The sequence below is a fragment of the Sminthopsis crassicaudata genome, chromosome 6 (genome assembly GCF_048593235.1).
Source record: "Sminthopsis crassicaudata isolate SCR6 chromosome 6, ASM4859323v1, whole genome shotgun sequence".
NCBI lineage: Eukaryota > Metazoa > Chordata > Mammalia > Dasyuromorphia > Dasyuridae > Sminthopsis > Sminthopsis crassicaudata.
Genome location: NC_133622.1, coordinates 159615251 through 159632406, shown reverse-complemented (window position 1 = coordinate 159632406; position 17156 = coordinate 159615251). Strand labels below are relative to the sequence as shown.

Sequence of the window (17156 nt, the reverse complement as noted above, 5' to 3'; positions counted from 1 at the left end):
CCTAAGAAAAAAGATTGGAAAATTTGACTGGAAAAGTGGACCTTCCCTACCATCATTGTTACCATCATCATAATATTTGGACAGGCCCCAGTGTGAACAATGAATCCCGTGAAGCAGGTATATTATTCCAATATGTATTGCACTGCTTATTTCTATTAAGCTGGTATCAATGGTCATATTCTACAAAATTGTAATTCTGAATATTTCAAGTTTAAATATAGGAAGTCACTTCAGAGAATTCATTATCATCACTAATCAGGGCCTATCTGTACTTTAATGTTGTCAGAGCACATTAGAAATTTTATCCTCACAATACTAAGTCTGGGAGATACATATCATTGTCCATTTTACCAAGGAGAAAACAGTAGAAAAAGTGACTCAATGGGTAATAGATGATTAGAATCTGGATTTGAATTCAGCCTAGATCAGGGGCAATATTTATCATCTGCTTTTGAACTCTGTCCTTGCCACATACATTCACTTGACATACTGGTCAAATGAGCCTGAACTTTGGAATTTCTCAGTAGCTCTCTGTTGTCAAGCCCCTTTTTTGCTAAGCATTTCCTTCTCTCTTCAAGAGTCCATAACCCATATTTCTAAAATAATAATAATAACAACATTAAACAGTAATAGAAACTTATGCTACAATGATGTGCAGCAAAGGCAGGGAGTGTGTGATGAATACTTTGGAAAAGCAAGCTCAGCAATAACATTTTTAGGCTTCAAGGATTGATGACACAGCTGGCCCACTGGAGACATGGGCAGTGGGAGGATCCTCATTAGTGTAAATAAATAGGAGGCTCTGGTTCTGAAAAGAGCACAGATGAAATTCAGATCCAGATGCAGATCCAGATTGTGAATTCAGCCTGACTCTTACTCCTCCTACTACTCCTCCTCCTCTCCCTGGTCAAGCCAGAATGAAATCCACTATTGCCTCCATGGTCCTAGTTCTGATGATAGCTATCAGTATCTTTTCAGTGCAAGGTAAGAACTTTCACTTGTGCTTTTCTGGGTATCCCTTTAAAAAAATCAAATGGGCTGGGGAAGAGGGGTATAGAATCAAGTCACTTTCCCTGCTAGATAGATAATATTCACTTAAGACTAATTTATTTTATTTTTAATTTATGGAACAAAACAAGCATTTCCAGAGGATAGTAGAATAAAAAAGACGATTTAAACTGCACATGAAACTGCAAATCTACTACTACTAAAACTTAACAGTTAAGATTAAAATGAACCAGCTTCTCTCAGAGTTCAGTGTATTTTCCTCAAAGGTAGATATTTCAGAAAGCCAAACAGGGAAAGAGATCAGAAAGTCATCATTTATCAACATGAATCGCTGGGATTTTGAAACAATTATGGCATCAGTAAATGAATTTTTTTTAATTTATTTTATTTTTAGGAATAAATCAAGTACTTTGATAACATTGGTATAATAAAAAAAGATAATTTCACATAAAACTGAAAATCTATTATGTATAATTTGTTATAAGTAGCAATTGAAAATTTAAACACATTGAGTTGAAACTGACTGTTGCAGGGCATCCTTGATAACAGTTCAGATGGAATGTTTTGAATTACATCCTGTACTTACTCAGGTTTAGTTCATCTGATTTACTCAGGCTCATCTGATTCATTGCAGAACACATGTAATACTGTCAACAAAGTAAGAAAAAGGGAACAAGGAAAAATTAGTCTAGAACTTCACAAAGTTAGGGACTTTAAATCCTATTCTATGATAATAAGTCTGAAGTATAGATTCATGAAGCTTTCCTAGGGAAGTTATATAATACTATATACCATATCAAGAATTTAAGTCCTAAAAATCTCATTGTTTAAGCGTATTTTGTGATAAGAACTTTTTAATTATAATGCTTAAAGATGGAAGCAGTTAGTCTAGGGAATTAACAAAAGATATGGGTTTTTTTTCTTCTCATTTTTTTAGTGAGTCTTGAAGCAATCTGACTAGGTTTGACTCATTTATTTTAAAATAATATTTTAAATAATTTTAAATATATGAAAAATAAATATTTTAAAATTTAAAAAATTTAAAAAGAAGAAATGGAGTCAGAAGCAAGAACTTAATATTTCAAATGTTTGAGCTGTTCAGGATGTCATTCAATCCTTTGGCATGTACTTCAGAACCTATAACTATCAGAATAAACTGGGTGATGCTGCTTTGGGTTTTTCTGTGGCCTCAGGTATTCTAGAAACCAATGATGCTAACCACAAGTGCAGGTGCCTGAAAATGTCGGAAGGCGTCCCTGTGTCAGTGATTAAGACACTATCTATTTCACCACCTAGTAGTGGTTGCCGGAATTCAGAAATCATGTAAGTACTAAGTAAGAAAATCACCTTCCCTTCTTCTAACTCCATTAAATATAATGAGGTGAATCCAAGCTTCTTTTGCATGTCTTTCAAGACACAAAGGCTTTTCGTAAATTATTTACCTTCTGTTAATCTACCTCAGGTACTGGAGATTTGTTTCTCACTATTTTCTATGTAGAAAGTGAATCCCTGTTATCTTCTGCTGTTTGTTAAATGATTCTCTGAGTTTCTGTTGAAACTTGCTGTCTGCTACTATCCAAAGTAATAGAAAGCAGCATTTTTATTAATAGTTGAGAATTTCACTCAGGATCTCATAGGGCAATGGTTCTATGTATCAAAGGTCTAAACCAGGGATCTGGAAATGTATTTGTTGAAAATGTTTTAATAATTGCAATTCAATATTGATTTTGTAATCTCATATATTTTATTTTACATCTTTAATAATGTTCTTTTCACACACACACACACACATACACACACATACACACACACATCCCTCAAACATTTAGAAGTCCCATTCTAATGATTTCTCCTTTGCTTCCAAAGGTCTGTTTTAACAGAACACTAATGATTCTGAAATGTATCAGTTTAATATTTTTCCCTCTAAGAGACAAGTAATTGAGGGTTATACCCAAAGACGAATTGCATAGGATGAGAAAGCAGAGGTGAATCTCTGTTCTGTGCTCATTATACTCCTTGGTACATATAAGCAACCTAATAAATGATTAATGATCAACTTCAGGAGTTAATAACCATATCAATGTGATCATAGATCCAAATACTGAAGAACAATATTATTCTCCAATAAGCTTCTATTCAGATGCCAAAGCATAGTTTAGAGGCCACTCTACCAAGAGAGCATTGACCAATTCGACCAACATGGAAAGGCTTTAAGTGTAGGCTCTGCTACGGGTTTATTTTAGCATCCTTATCTATACAGTGAAGGAAATAGGCAACATGACCTTTGACATTCCTAGAATCTCTAAATCTATGTCACTTGGAAAATGAATAAGTTAGTGAGTAGAGCACCAGCCTTGAAGTTAGGAGGACCTGAGTTCAAATCCAGTCTCAGATACTTAATATTTCCTAGCTGTGTGATCCTGGGAAAGTCACTTAATCCCAATTGTCGAGAAAGAAAGAAAGAAAGTAAGAAAGAAAGAAAGAAAGAAAGAAAGAAAGAAAGAAAGAAAGAAAGAAAGAAAGAAAGAAAGAAAGAAAGAAAGAAAGAAAGAAAGAAAGAAAGAAAGAAAGAAAGAAAGAAAGAAAGAAAGAAAGAAAGAAAGAAAGAAAGAAAGAAAGAAAGAAAGAAAGAAAGAAAGGAGGAAAGGAGGAAAGGAGGAAAGGAGGAAAGGAGGAAAGGAGGAAAGGAGGAAAGGAGGAAAGGAGGAAAGGAGGAAAGGAGGAAAGGAGGAAAGGAGGAAAAGGAGGAAAGGAGGAAAGGAGGAAAGGAGGAAGGGAGGAAGGGAGGAAGGGAGGAAGGGAGGAAGGGAGGAAGGGAGGAAAGAAAGAAGGGAGGAAGGAAGGAAGGAAGGAAGGAAGGAAGGGAAGGAAGGAAGGAAGGAAGGAAGGAAGGAAGGAAGGAAGGAAGAAAGAAAGAAAGAAAGAAAGAAAGAAAGAAAGAAAGAAAGAAAGAAAGAAAGAAAGAAAGAAAGAAAGAAAGAAAGAAAGAAAGAAAGAAAGAAAGAAAGAAAGAAAGAAAGAAAGAAAGAAAGAAAGAAAGAAAGAAAGAAAGAAAGAAAGAAAGAAAGAAAGAAAATGTCTGAAATGAACAAGTTGGACCAGGTGGTCTCCAAGATCTACTTTAAGCCTAATGTTCTGAGATTCTATAAACACTATGTACAATCATAACAGTGGTCTCTTTATGTTATTTAAAGAGGGATGACCTCCATATCTCTGAAAATCTTAGTCCTTTTAGGCTACTTTCTCCTCGATTGCCATATTAATAAAAGAAAAATATTGGCTTTTTGTATACATATGTAGAGAACAATGCTAAGTCAGTAACTGGATGTACAATAGATCTCTTATAGAACTTAGGTTCTATAGTGGACAGACCCTCTAACCCCGCTACTGTTTCATAAAAAATTCATAGAAGGTATCTTTTTTTTCATAATTTGCTCCTAATTATCAGACATAATTCATACTAATAGTATAACCCATCACCCAATTTCATCATTTCATCCTCACCAAATTGTCATTTGATATAAGTGTGACATTTAGGATTGAAAAGCAATACTTTGAGAATTTGTTTTGTTGTTGTTTTTCCTTACAGAGTCACATTGAAATCTGGGAAGAAAATATGTATGGATCCAAAGAGCAAGTGGTTAAATCTTATCTTAAAACATTTAAAAAGGTAGGCCAATTGAATTATCATGTGCTTTTAGACAAAGAACATTGTTCCTTGAGAATTTAAAAATTCCATTTCCCACATTGATTGCATAGGATGAAGGCTAGAAAATATATACTTAGGTTTATCAGCTTTTCATGATTAGTTATCCCAATTTATATTCTTTTGTGCTTAAAAAGGATCTCACATATTACATCAGTCTATTGAGTAAGACTGGTGGCTTTAAGTTTCACTTCTTTTGTATTGTTTTATTTCTAGTGGGAAAAGAGAATTGTTAAAAGATATTATTTAGCTGTATATGTATTTATTAATTAGTATCAATTCATTTGCTCCCTAGAAACAAGTCTACTGCACCAAATCTGAATATTCAGAGACAACGCCAAGATTCCAAATAAGATCATCTGGGCTTGCCTTCCTGTTGTGAATCCTCATTTCTTTTATTAATTGTTTTTGTTCTGATTTAAGTGCTCTTTTTAGTCTCTTCCTTTCTAGAAACAAATGGCCAAAATGATCTTTCTGTACCAATCCAGTAACATATTAGCTTTTCTCTAAGGATATATACCCAAGTGCTTGATCTCTATATCCTTGGTTAACATTAATAAATAAACTTATCAGAAATATTTAAAGGTTCTTTCATATCAGGGCTATATCCAATTTCAACTAATCTTGGAAATAAGGCTAATCCAATTCTCACATTAAGACTTTCCTCTAAATGAAAGGGTAGCTTGGACATAACTCACATTGGAGCAGCTCTCATGAATTAGGAAGGGAAGCAAGGGATTTTTTTCTCCACCTGCAGATTTCTAAAATAACTAGGAGAGAAAGCTGCCCAGGAATTCACATAATTTCAAATGGAATATCTGGATAGAGTCATGTGCAAGTAAACCTTTTGGGCACACATTCAGGAAAAAAATTAGGAGTTGGTGACCCTAAAGATTCCTTACACCTTAATAAGCTGTAACAAAGGAAAGCCAAATGTTGGTCTGTGTTTTGCTGCTGACATTGACAGTAGGCCAGAAGTTGTGGCAAAACATACTTAAGGTAAAATCCCACCTTTGATGGTTACTCCCTGTGTAAACTTAAATAAGTCACCAAGCCTGAAAAACAAGTCAATTCACGCATCTCTAAATGGTAAGAAATTGGATGAGATAGCCCCAGATGGTCTTTTCCAATCCTATATCTAACATGTTTCAAAGAAACACCAAGAATCAAACCCAAAGCAATCAGGATTATTTATAGCTAAGCTTGCTTTACAGATCTCTTGCCTTCTGGAATGTGTTATGTTTCAAAAAGTAAACAATTTTGAACATAAATGTATTTTCCTAAAGTGTATCACTCGTGTACTGTTCTTCAATAAATACAAACAGCTGTTTTACTTATTTGTAACAGATTCCTTCTTCCCTAATAGTCATTCAAAGACCATGGCTGTGTTTATGGGAGAAGTTCTATTTCTTCATAATGAAAATCACAGCTGTCACATTTTTTAATATTGTGCCTTATTTTTATGTTTCAGACAATCTAAAATATATGGAAATGGTCAAGGGCAGCATTCTTTGTAAGAACTTCTTAGTTTTAAAAATTAAACATTTTTCCACTGTCTTGTTAGGCTAGTATGTCAATAGGAAGAGTTTATATTGAACATGAGGACAGAGGAAGTCATAGTTAAGCACTATAGATTCTTTCCACTGTCTCTTTAATATCTCATCATTTAAAAAGGTTTCAATTTTGACACATTTCAGGAACAAGAATATATAACTGCCATTTTTATAGTGCTTTAATATTTGCAAAACACTTTATATTATCTCATTTCTTTTCAAAATAATTCTGAGAAGTAGGCAATTTTTTTATAATTACAATTAATTACAATATTAATTTTTTAAAGAATTCACCTGCAACAACAATAAAGTTCTATCACAGAATGTCATTTTGCTTGTTCATTCCTATAAATATTCTATCAAATTGCCTTGGGATAGAGACATGTCCAATGGCATGGAGGAGAGGGACAAGAGAAGACTATGGCATTTTGGTCATTTCTCTCTTTAAACGAGAAACATTTAGATATTAAACTGAAATTAAAATAAATAAAATTGCTTCTGGCAAATTCCAGTTGAGGAAACTGAGGCAAAGAGAAGTTAAAATGGCTTAGGGTGAAATCCCACCTTTGATGGTTACTCCCTGAATATATCTTGAATAAGTGAACTCCCTCATCTTTAAATTGTAAGGGACAATGTTTAACGTATATTGGATAATTTGACTAGGGGAAGGAATGAGGGGAGAAGGGAAAAAAATTGGAACACAAGGTTTTGCAAGAGTCAAATGTTGAAAAATTCTTGCATATATTTTGAAAATAAAAAGCTTCAATTAAAAAAAGAAAAAAATTGTAAGGGTCAACTATCTAGTAAGCACCTAAAATATGATTTGATTCAAGATCTCCTGATTCAAGATTCAGTATTCTATCAATTATATTGTTTATCTATGCCAAAGAATGGAATTCAGTGTCTTTGATATTATTTCAGTGCCACCTCTCCCATATTTTCCTTTTATCACAACTGCTCCCTAATGAATCTTTACCTACTCCAATCCTAAGCTGCTCCAGCCTGCTACTTCTTTCCTACTATCTTCTTGTTCATTCATTTCTTCCCTCAAGAATGATCCTGATTTTTAAAATAATTTTTTATTTTTGATCTGTTTCTTCTTTCACAACTGTGACTAATATAGAAGTACGTTTTACATGACTGCCCATATACAACCCCTATCAAATTGCTTGCTATTTTAGGAAGAGGGAGTGGAGGAAGAAAGGAAAACCTGGAACTCAAAATCTTGGAAAAATGAATGTTAAAATTGTCTTTATATATGTATTTGGAAAAAAGAGAAAACACTATGAAAAAATTATATATATATGACAAAAATTGCTGGGAAAATTGGAAATTAATGTGGCAGAAACTAGGCATTGACCCACAATAACACCATACACCAAGATCAGGTCAAAATGAATTCATGACATAGGCATAAAGAATGAGATTATAAATAAATTAGAAGAACATAGGATAGTTTACCTCTCAGACCTGTGGAGGAGGAATGAATTTTTGTCCAAAAAAGAACTAGAGACATTGATTGACCACAAAAGAGAAAACTTTGATTATATCAAATTGAAAAGTTTTTGTACAAACAAAACTAATGCAGATAAGATTAGAAGGGAAACAACAAACTGGGAAAACATTTTTACAGTCAAAGATTCCAATAAAGGCCTCATTTCCAAAATATATAGAGAATTGACTCTAATTTGTAAGAAATCAAGTCATTCTTCAATTGACAAATGGTCAAAGGATATTCTCAGATGAAGAAATTGAAACTATTTCTAGCCATATGAAAAGATGCTCCAAGTCATTATTAATCAGAGAAATGAAAATTAAGACAACTCTGAGATACCACTCCACACTTGTCAGATTGGCTAGAATGACAGGGAAAGATAATGCGCAATGTTGGAGGGGATGTGGGAAAACAAGGACACTGATACATTGTTGGTGGAACTGTGAATACATCCAGCCATTCTGGAGAATAATTTGGAACTATGCTCAAAAAGTTATCCAACTGTGCATACCCTTTGACCCAGCCATGTTACTACTGGGCTTATATCCCAAAGAAATATTAAAGAAGGGAAAGGGACCTGTATGTGCCAAAATGTTTGTGGCAGCTCTTTTTGTGGTGGCCAGAAACTGGAAACTAAGTGGATGCCCATCAATTGGAGAATGGCTGAATAAATTGTGGTATATGAATGTTATGGAATATTATTGCTCTGTAAGAAATAACCAGCAGGAGATTTCAGAAAGGCCTGGAGAGACTTACATGAGTGAAATGAGTAGGACCAGGAGATCATTGTACACTTCAACAACAATACTATATGATGATCAATTCTGATGGACGTGGCCCTCTTCAGCAATGAGATGAACCAAATCAGTTCCAATAGAGCAGTAATGAACTGAACCAGCTACACCCAGCGAAAGAACTCTAGGAGATGACCGTGAACACAGCATTCCCAGTCCCTATATTTTTGTCCGCCTGCATTTTTTATTTCCTTCACAGGCTAATTGTACACTATTTCAAAGTCTGATTCTTTTTTTTACATCAAAGTAACTGTTTGGACATGTATACATATATTGTATTTAATTTATACTCTAGCATATTTAACATGTATTGATCAACCTGCCATCTGGAGAGGGGAGGAGGGGAAAAATTAGAACAAAAGATTTGGCAATTGTCAATGTTGTAAAATTACCCATGCATATATCTGATAAATAAAAACTATTTTAAAAATTAAAAACAAAATAAAATAAAATATAAAAAAATAAAAATAAAAAATATATGTGTGTGTGTTTTAATATATATATTATATATTATGTTTTATATATTTTAATATATATGTGTGTATATGTATATATATATACAAATATATATGTATTTGATGTATATGTATATGTGTATATATATGCATATATATATTTATCCTTTTTTTTCTTATAATAACTGTGTATTGCTGCAATTTTTCATCTAAGAGAATGTAGATAAATAGATGGGCAGCTAAGTGGTTCAGTAAATAAAGCACCCAATCTGAAATTAACAAGACTTATCTTCCTGAGTTCAAATCTGACCTCAAGCACTTCCTAGCTGTGTGACTCTGGGCAAGTCACTTCATCTCAGACTCATCTGAAAAATGAGCTAGAGAATGGCAAACCACTCCAATATTTTTTGCCAGAAAAATCCCACCTGGGGTCATAGAGAGTGAGACATAACTAAATGATCCAAAAACAAACAACAAAAAGATATACATATTATCTTCATAGCTACAATCTATAATTTTATGTTTTCCCACAATTCTCTTTTGTTATTTTCTTGAAAGTATCACATAAAAGTACAATACAGTTCTTTGGAGCCAGTGAGAAATGTGGGATAGAGTGAGGGGGATGATCACACTGATTTGTTTGGTCCTTTTCTTAGTCTTGGCTAGCCACTAGTGTTTTTGTAACCTTACTGAGACTATAGTTTTCTCACTGGCCATGAATGACTTAAGAGATAAATTAGGGAGAAAGGGCTAAACATCTTTAGGGTGGGAAAATGTATTCTTGGGGTAGCATGGTAAGTAGGAGCACTGTGTCAGCAAGGATTGGCCATAGAAAACTACACAATATGGATTAATTACAAGAAAAACAAAAATATAAGTGAGAGTGAAAAGAAATAAGAATGTCTCCTTTTCTGTCAAGATGAATCCTTGTCTGGGGCTTTGGGAGGAATCATCCTCTCCCTTTGAATGTCTGAGTTAAAAGCAACCATCCTTGAATATCATCTACAAATTGTCCAGTATAATCGACTTAAACTGAGAAATATGCGTTCTAACTTAAATGTCCTTACCTGGGCCATTTGTTATTGTCTTTTTTTAATCCTTCATTTTCAAAGAGAACCATGACATTGAGGGAAGTGATATCATGACGTCCAAGTAAATTGGATTTCAGTAAGGAAGGGATGTGCAAGGTCACCTGCCTCACTTTCTCCTCCAGAACCATCTGGGCCCACTGATCAAATACAGATCAGGATGACTGGAGATGGTTGTTACTTAACAGTAACTGGAATGGGTTTGTTTCTAGTGCAGATCTGCAGAGATTTCTGCAAGTAAATCCATTTTCTAGATTCTCTAATGACACGTTAATGCTGCTTAAACCTGCTACAAATCAGACAGTGTACTTAATAGTCTTATAAAACCTAATGATGATCATTTGGGTGATCATTTCATGTGGTTCAGTCCTTAAGGAGTTAGCCTCATAAACACAAGAATTATAGGGAAAACATCTAATTAAACTAAGTCATCTGAAAATTTAAAGAGTTTCTGTCTTCATGTATCATGTATCATGTATCATTTCTTCTTTGTATCTGAATCCTGTATGTGAAACGGAAAATAAAAGGAAAGCACCTTTTTTCCTTTTTTTAAATTTTAAGTAATATTTTTAAAAATTATGAAATAAAACAAGCAGTTCCAAAACATTGTATAATAAAAAAGATGATTGCACATGAAACTGCAAATATATTATGTACAGCTTGATATTTTTAAAAAATATCTACTAAAATTATCATGTAAATTTCTTTTAGAATAAGAATATTAAAATAGATCCATTAAGATTTGACTTTGTAAAAATAGACTTTATTTCTCCTAATATTTCAGACAGAGAGCAAACATTTTTTAAATCTATATAAGAAAAATTTTGAAATCAAGATACAAATTTATTACTAAAATTTTTTTAACATTTAACTATCTTGCAAATACTGAAATACTTTGGCTAGACAGTCTAGTTAATGTATGAATTTCAATAAATTGGAATAATCCTTCTGAAGCTAAACTCTTTAAGATTTTGTTACTATAGAGACCTATTGTTTTCAATGAGCCTATATCCAACTACTTTGTATGAAGTATGGCTACTTGTATTGAAGGAAAGAGGGAAAGTGATCTTAGGCTATTTACTTAAGACAATCAGGAATTTCTACAGATTAACAGAGAATACTAGATTCTAAATTCATTGTCCATATATCTCTTTGGACAGGTAAGCTACTGGATTTTTAGTTTTTATTTGTAAAACCACAAAAATATATTACTTATATAAAATGATGTTATTTCACTGAGCCATGGTTTTTTTTTCTTTTTTTCTAAAATCAAGTTAATGCTTTAAAATTTTCGTTGAATATTTATTGACCTCTTATGTGGTTTAAGAAGGGGTTCTATTTCTGGGCATTCTGGGTACCAGTATTTCCCTTCTCTTTTTCCAGTGTAAATACATATATTTTCCCAATGTACATATATAAACACCTCCAGGTAGAGTAGTTTAAATTGGTTTGTAAAGGTGATGAACAACTTGCATTTCTTCTGTGTCTTTTCATTTTCAAAAAAAATCATGATTTAAAGGATTCTTGACAATTTATTAGAACAATTCTATATATGGAAACCTCAAATCAATTTCAGACCTTATAAACAATTACTAAAACATATCTAACAAACAGTTTTTAAAACATATTCAAAATATTCTGTTTTAAAACATATCTGAAGTTTTTATATTTAGGAAAGTGAATATTCAAATAGATTTGAAAGAGATTCCTATACCTTTAATACTTATTATATACAAAGATTTTTCCAAAAGTGGTCAGTCATCATTTTTCTTTTCAGTTTAAAGACATCCTGGTGTTAAAATCAATCATTAGAAATTAAGAAAACAATCACTTATGGGAGTTTTACTCATACAATGAATACATCATAGTCAACTCAAAAACACTGGTCACTGTAAGTCTTTGAAAGAGATTACTCCTAGCAGAGAAAGTTTAAAATATATCATTTAGAACCACCAACTTTACTTGACTTTAATATACAAAAAGAAGTAATACTATAGGGAACTAATCTTATACATGAATATATAACTATTAACCCAATGAGCAAGAAGATAACAAATCTAAGAACTAAGTTTCCTTAATAACCCATATTAAGAAGTTAATAATTATTGGTCACAAATTTGGAGCATTTATACCAATACTTCACCAATACTTATTATGATTGATTATGATAATAATAAGATTCATTATAAAACATTTGCAGTCTTCTGCCATAGTCAGAAATACTTTCTATGAAAGGAGAGAAGAATAACAGGAGTTTTCCTACTGGATCTGTATCCTAAAGAGATCATAACAGAGGGAAAAGGACCCACATGTGCAAAAAATATTTGTAGTAGCCCTTTTTGTAATGGTGAGGAATTGGAAATTGAGTGGATACTCATCACTTGGGGAATGGCTGCATAACTTATGACATATAAATGCAATGTAACATCATTGTTCTATAAGAAATGATGAGCAGGCTGATTTCAGAAAAGCTGAGAAAGACTTGCATGAACTGATGCTGAGTGAAGTGAGCAGAACCAGAACAAGATTTTGTGATGATCAACTGTGATGGACTAGGCTCTTCCCAACAATGCAGTGATGATTCAAAGCAATTCCAATAGACTTGGAATAGAAAATGCTATCCACATCCAAAGAGAGAACTATAAAAATAAGTGTGGATTGAAACAATATTTTCACCTTTGCTTGTTTGTTTATTTACTTTTTCTTTCTCATGATTTCTTCCCTTTTGGTCTGATTTTTCTTGCGTAACATGACAAATGTGGAAATATGTTTAAAAGGTTTGCATTTATTTAAGCTATGCCAAATTGCTTATTGTTTTGGGAGAGAGAAGTAAGAAAGAGAGGGAGAAAATTTTGAAACACAACATCTTACAAAAATGAAAGTTGAAAACTATCTTTACATGTATTTAGGAAAATAAAATACTATGGAGAAGAAAAAATAATAGGAGTGTTTTCTCAGACCCAAGATGATTGATTTATCATAAGTATTCCGCAGGAATACTTCCTTAGCTCTGTGTGATTTCAAGTAAAAGACATAAATATTCATTTTGGAACAGCTAATCATGCAACATTATTCCTAGGTATTATAAGCAAGCTCAGAATCAACCAGGTGAGAAACATTCCTACTCAAAAGGGATATAGTACAATAGGTAAATTGATTACAAAGGATCCAGCTATTATCTTTTTAATGTCTTGTCAAGCTTTGAAATCATTTATATCTTCCAGTAACATTTCTTAACCCACATTCCCTTTAAGTAGATCATCAAATAGTTATCCCTGAATTTAAACTCAAAGGAATTCAAAACACAATACTACCTCACTTAATTATTTCAAATGCTTACAGTTTAGAACAGATTTTATATATTTTAAAGTTATTACAATTAGTTAAAATAAATGGCAATAAATAAAAATCTATACCTTTAATACTTATTATGTACAAAATTTTTCCAAAAGTGGTCAATCTTCATTTTTCTTTCTAGTTTAGAGATATCCTAGTGTTAAAATCAATCATTAGAAATTAAGAAAATAATCACATTTATGAGTTTTACCCATACAGTGGATACATCACAGTCCACTCAAAAACACTGGTCATTGTAAGTTTTCAAATGAACAGAAATCTATATAATGAAGTATTACGTCTTTAAAACCGGTGTCTACCTCTTGGCTCGAATATGACTTCAACACATACTATTTATTCCAGGTATACTTTCATAATTTTCATAATCAGTAGTTGTACAACCAATCATAAAAATTACTTTTATGAGCAAGACCAAGAGATCATTATAAACTTCAACAACAATACTATATGAAGATCAATTCTGATAGACGAGGCCCTCTCCAACAATGAGATGAACTAAATCAGTTCCAATAGAGTAGTAATGAACTGAACCAGCTACACCCAGTGAAAGAACTCTGGGAGATGACTATGAACCACTACATAGAATTCCCAATCCCTCTATTTTTGTCCGCCTGCATTTTGGATTTCCTTCACAGGATAATTGTACACTATTTCAAAGTCTGATTCTTTTTGTACAGCAAAACAACTGTTTGGACACATATATATATATTGTATTTAATTTATACTTTAACATATTTAACATGTATTGGTCAACCTGCCATTGGGGTGGGGGGAAGGGGAAAATTGGAACAAAAGGTTTGGCAATTGTCAATGTTGTAAAATTACCCATCATATATCTGGTAAATAAAAACTAAAATTAATAAAAAATAAAAATAAAAATTATTTTTATACTATAAGAAAACTTGTAATCTTACCCACTCCATATCTCACATTTTGTGATGGAGAAGGAGCTCTCAATTTCTCATTAAATCAATTCATAGTTTTAGAATTTCATAACATTCTTTCTGCAATTCCTTTCCCAGTGATTATAATATTTTATGATGTCACAAAGGTTGAAAATCCAAGGGACTAAAAATTTGGCAAGACCCCAAAGAAATTTATAAATTAGATTTTACAAGAACTTTTGTACTCTTCCCAAATACTAAATAGTTATTATTCTTCATTTTAAAGGAAAATATACTCACTTAAATACTTGAGGGCTTTGTTTTTACCATTGCAACAAAAGATTTTTCTTAATAAGTGATAGTTTAAATTCATAATTTCATAGCATTCTGATCACAAGTTAATCTCCTGATAATACAAATGCAGTACACTAAGTATGATTTTACAAATTAGCGATCTTTCTTATACAAGAGTTTTGCAAAATCACATTGTAGAATAAGGAATATATAATAACAAAACAATATTAGAGACTCAAAAGTGAAATAAAATTTATTGCTAGTGAAACAATATCAATTCAGTTAAATGTATTTCTGAATTACTTTACATAGAGAATCATTTCATTATTTATCAGTTCTGAAATTCTATACTAGTTGTATTCAGAGACCAGTACAGAAAAATTAAAATCAAATTGCTTTTAAATTTCCAAAAATAGCATCAACAGTTATCATTCAGAACATGAATCAATCATACTATAAATTACAATTTTCCCTAATAAATCAAAGGCCAATATAAATCCAACTCTTAAATTGCTAACTTTAAATATTGCTACACAAATCATGCTACTTTTCTATATCAACAATTATATCAAAATTGATTAAACAAACTTTGGAAATCATGAGAAATCTATAAATTAACTTTGACTATCTGAAGAGTATATATTATACTATATTATTACTATTACTATAGAATAATAATTTATTTTTTTATTTTTTATTTTTTTAATTATGGTTTTTATTTACCAGATATATGCATGGGTAATTTTACAGCATTGACAATTGCCAAACCTTTTGTTCCAATTTTCCCCTTCCTCCCCCCACCCCAGATGACAGGTTGACCAATACATGTTAAATATGTTAAAGTATAAATTAAATACAATATATGTATACATGTCCAAACAGTTGTTTTGCTGTACAAAAAGAATTGGACTTTGAAGTAGTGTACAATTAGCCTGTGAAGGAAATCAAAAATGCAGGTGGACAAAAATAGAGGGATTGGGAATTTTATGTAATGGTTCATAGTCATCTTTCAGAGTTCTTTGGCTGGGTGTAGCTGGTTCAGTTCATTACTGCTCTATTGGAACTGATTTGGTTCATCTCATTGTTGAAGAGGGCCACGTCCATCAGAATGCATCCTCATACAATATTGTTGTTGAAGTATACAATGATCTCCTGGTTCTGCTCATTTCACTCAGCATCAGTTCATGTAAGTCTTTCCAGGCCTCTCTGAAATCATCCTGTTGGTCATTTCTTACAGAACAACAATATTCCACAACATTCATATACCACAATTTATTCAGCCATTCTCCAACTGATGGGCATCCACTCTGTTTCCAGTTTCTGGCCACTACAAAGAGGGCTGCCACGAACTAGAATAATAATTTTACAAGCATGGAAATCTTCCTATTCTCCTATTATCCAAAAGAAGATATGACAAACATTTCTAAAGAGCTGTACTAAATTCTCAGCTTTTCTTTTTAAATCTATGTAAGACATTTTGGTAGCTTACAAAGATAAAGATCTTGTATGACAACAATTTATGTGGAAAGTCACTGGTTTTACACTCATGCCTTTGGGAAATGAAAGCTTAGCTGCACTAAAAAACAAAACAAAACAAAAAACAAACCAGCACCACACATTTTCTGCTTCTAAGAACATTTTTTACATATCTCATTAACTTCTAATTAATCTTCATATTAGTGCAGTCTCCAACTTCCATTCTGTTTCCCTTTTTGCTACGGAGTTTGACAAAAGTCCTATGTACCTCTCTGCTTCCTAATTATGTCACAAATCATCTTCAGTTTACTTTTATTCCATTAGGTCTGTCCTTTACAAATTTAGCACATAATTTTTACACAGTACCAATATCAAAAAGGAGTCCTCAAATCTATTCCATTTTTTTTAAGAAAGTACATACCAGTCTACACAGAATCCAGAGAAATTCAGGCTCAAACCTATAGAAATCCTATAGAAAAGGAGTGGATCCACATCTCTTGATTATAGGGTCTTTCACAGATTTTCCACTTAGTTTTCCTTAAGCAAGTTCTTCCCAGAGTCCTAAAGCTATCTTTCTTCTTATATCTATTCTGTCCTTGGCTCACAATTTAGAAACTGCAATAAGATGTTCTGGGGAAGCAAATAGGAGACCCGTGGGTGTCTAAAATGTTTTGGCTTTTCAATGTTTCTAAGGTGATTCTATGGCTGAGGAGCAGGAAAGAGAAGACACAGGTTCTTCTGTTCCCTCTTCCCCCAGGGATTACCAATCTGAGGTCCAGTTCTCTTATCTAGGCTGGTGAGACTCTAAAGTATTACAATTTAATTTGGCTTAGTATTTTATTATTAGTATATAAATGCTCCAAAGGTGTGACTGAGCCTCCTCATGTAATATTTCAAATTATCTACAAGACTAAACTTTACTCCATTGAATTTCTTCTTTGCAATTTAACACAAAATTTTACACAATGCTGATTAATTGCAAAATTGTTGCCTTTTGGGGTTTCTGAGCTTACAAATGAATGACTTCTTTTTAATTTTCTCTGGTA

At 32.4% G+C, this 17156-nt stretch overlaps 1 protein-coding gene across 1 annotated transcript; it reads left to right on the top strand.

The window, feature by feature from the left end:
- The first annotated feature begins 808 nt into the window (after positions 1–808).
- Positions 809–6591, top strand: LOC141547043 (C-X-C motif chemokine 13-like). The gene is made up of 4 exons (XM_074275352.1): positions 809–984; positions 2202–2331; positions 4598–4678; positions 5010–6591. The coding sequence occupies exons 1-4, from the start codon at positions 918–920 to the stop codon at positions 5065–5067; spliced, it is 336 nt and encodes a 111-aa protein (XP_074131453.1). The 5' UTR covers positions 809–917; the 3' UTR covers positions 5068–6591.
- The last annotated feature ends 10565 nt before the right edge of the window (positions 6592–17156 follow it).

What these genes read in the sequence shown, in the direction of transcription:
- LOC141547043 (XM_074275352.1), top strand. Translation starts at nt 918, where the DNA reads ATGAAATCCACTATTGCCTCCATGGTCCTAGTTCTGATGATAGCTATC. An exon ending in CAGTATCTTTTCAGTGCAAG is followed by an intron (nt 985 to 2,201) that starts GTAAGAACTTTC and finishes CTGTGGCCTCAG; the next exon opens with GTATTCTAGAAACCAATGAT. An exon ending in ATCTTAAAACATTTAAAAAG is followed by an intron (nt 4,679 to 5,009) that starts GTAGGCCAATTG and finishes TTTGCTCCCTAG; the next exon opens with AAACAAGTCTACTGCACCAA.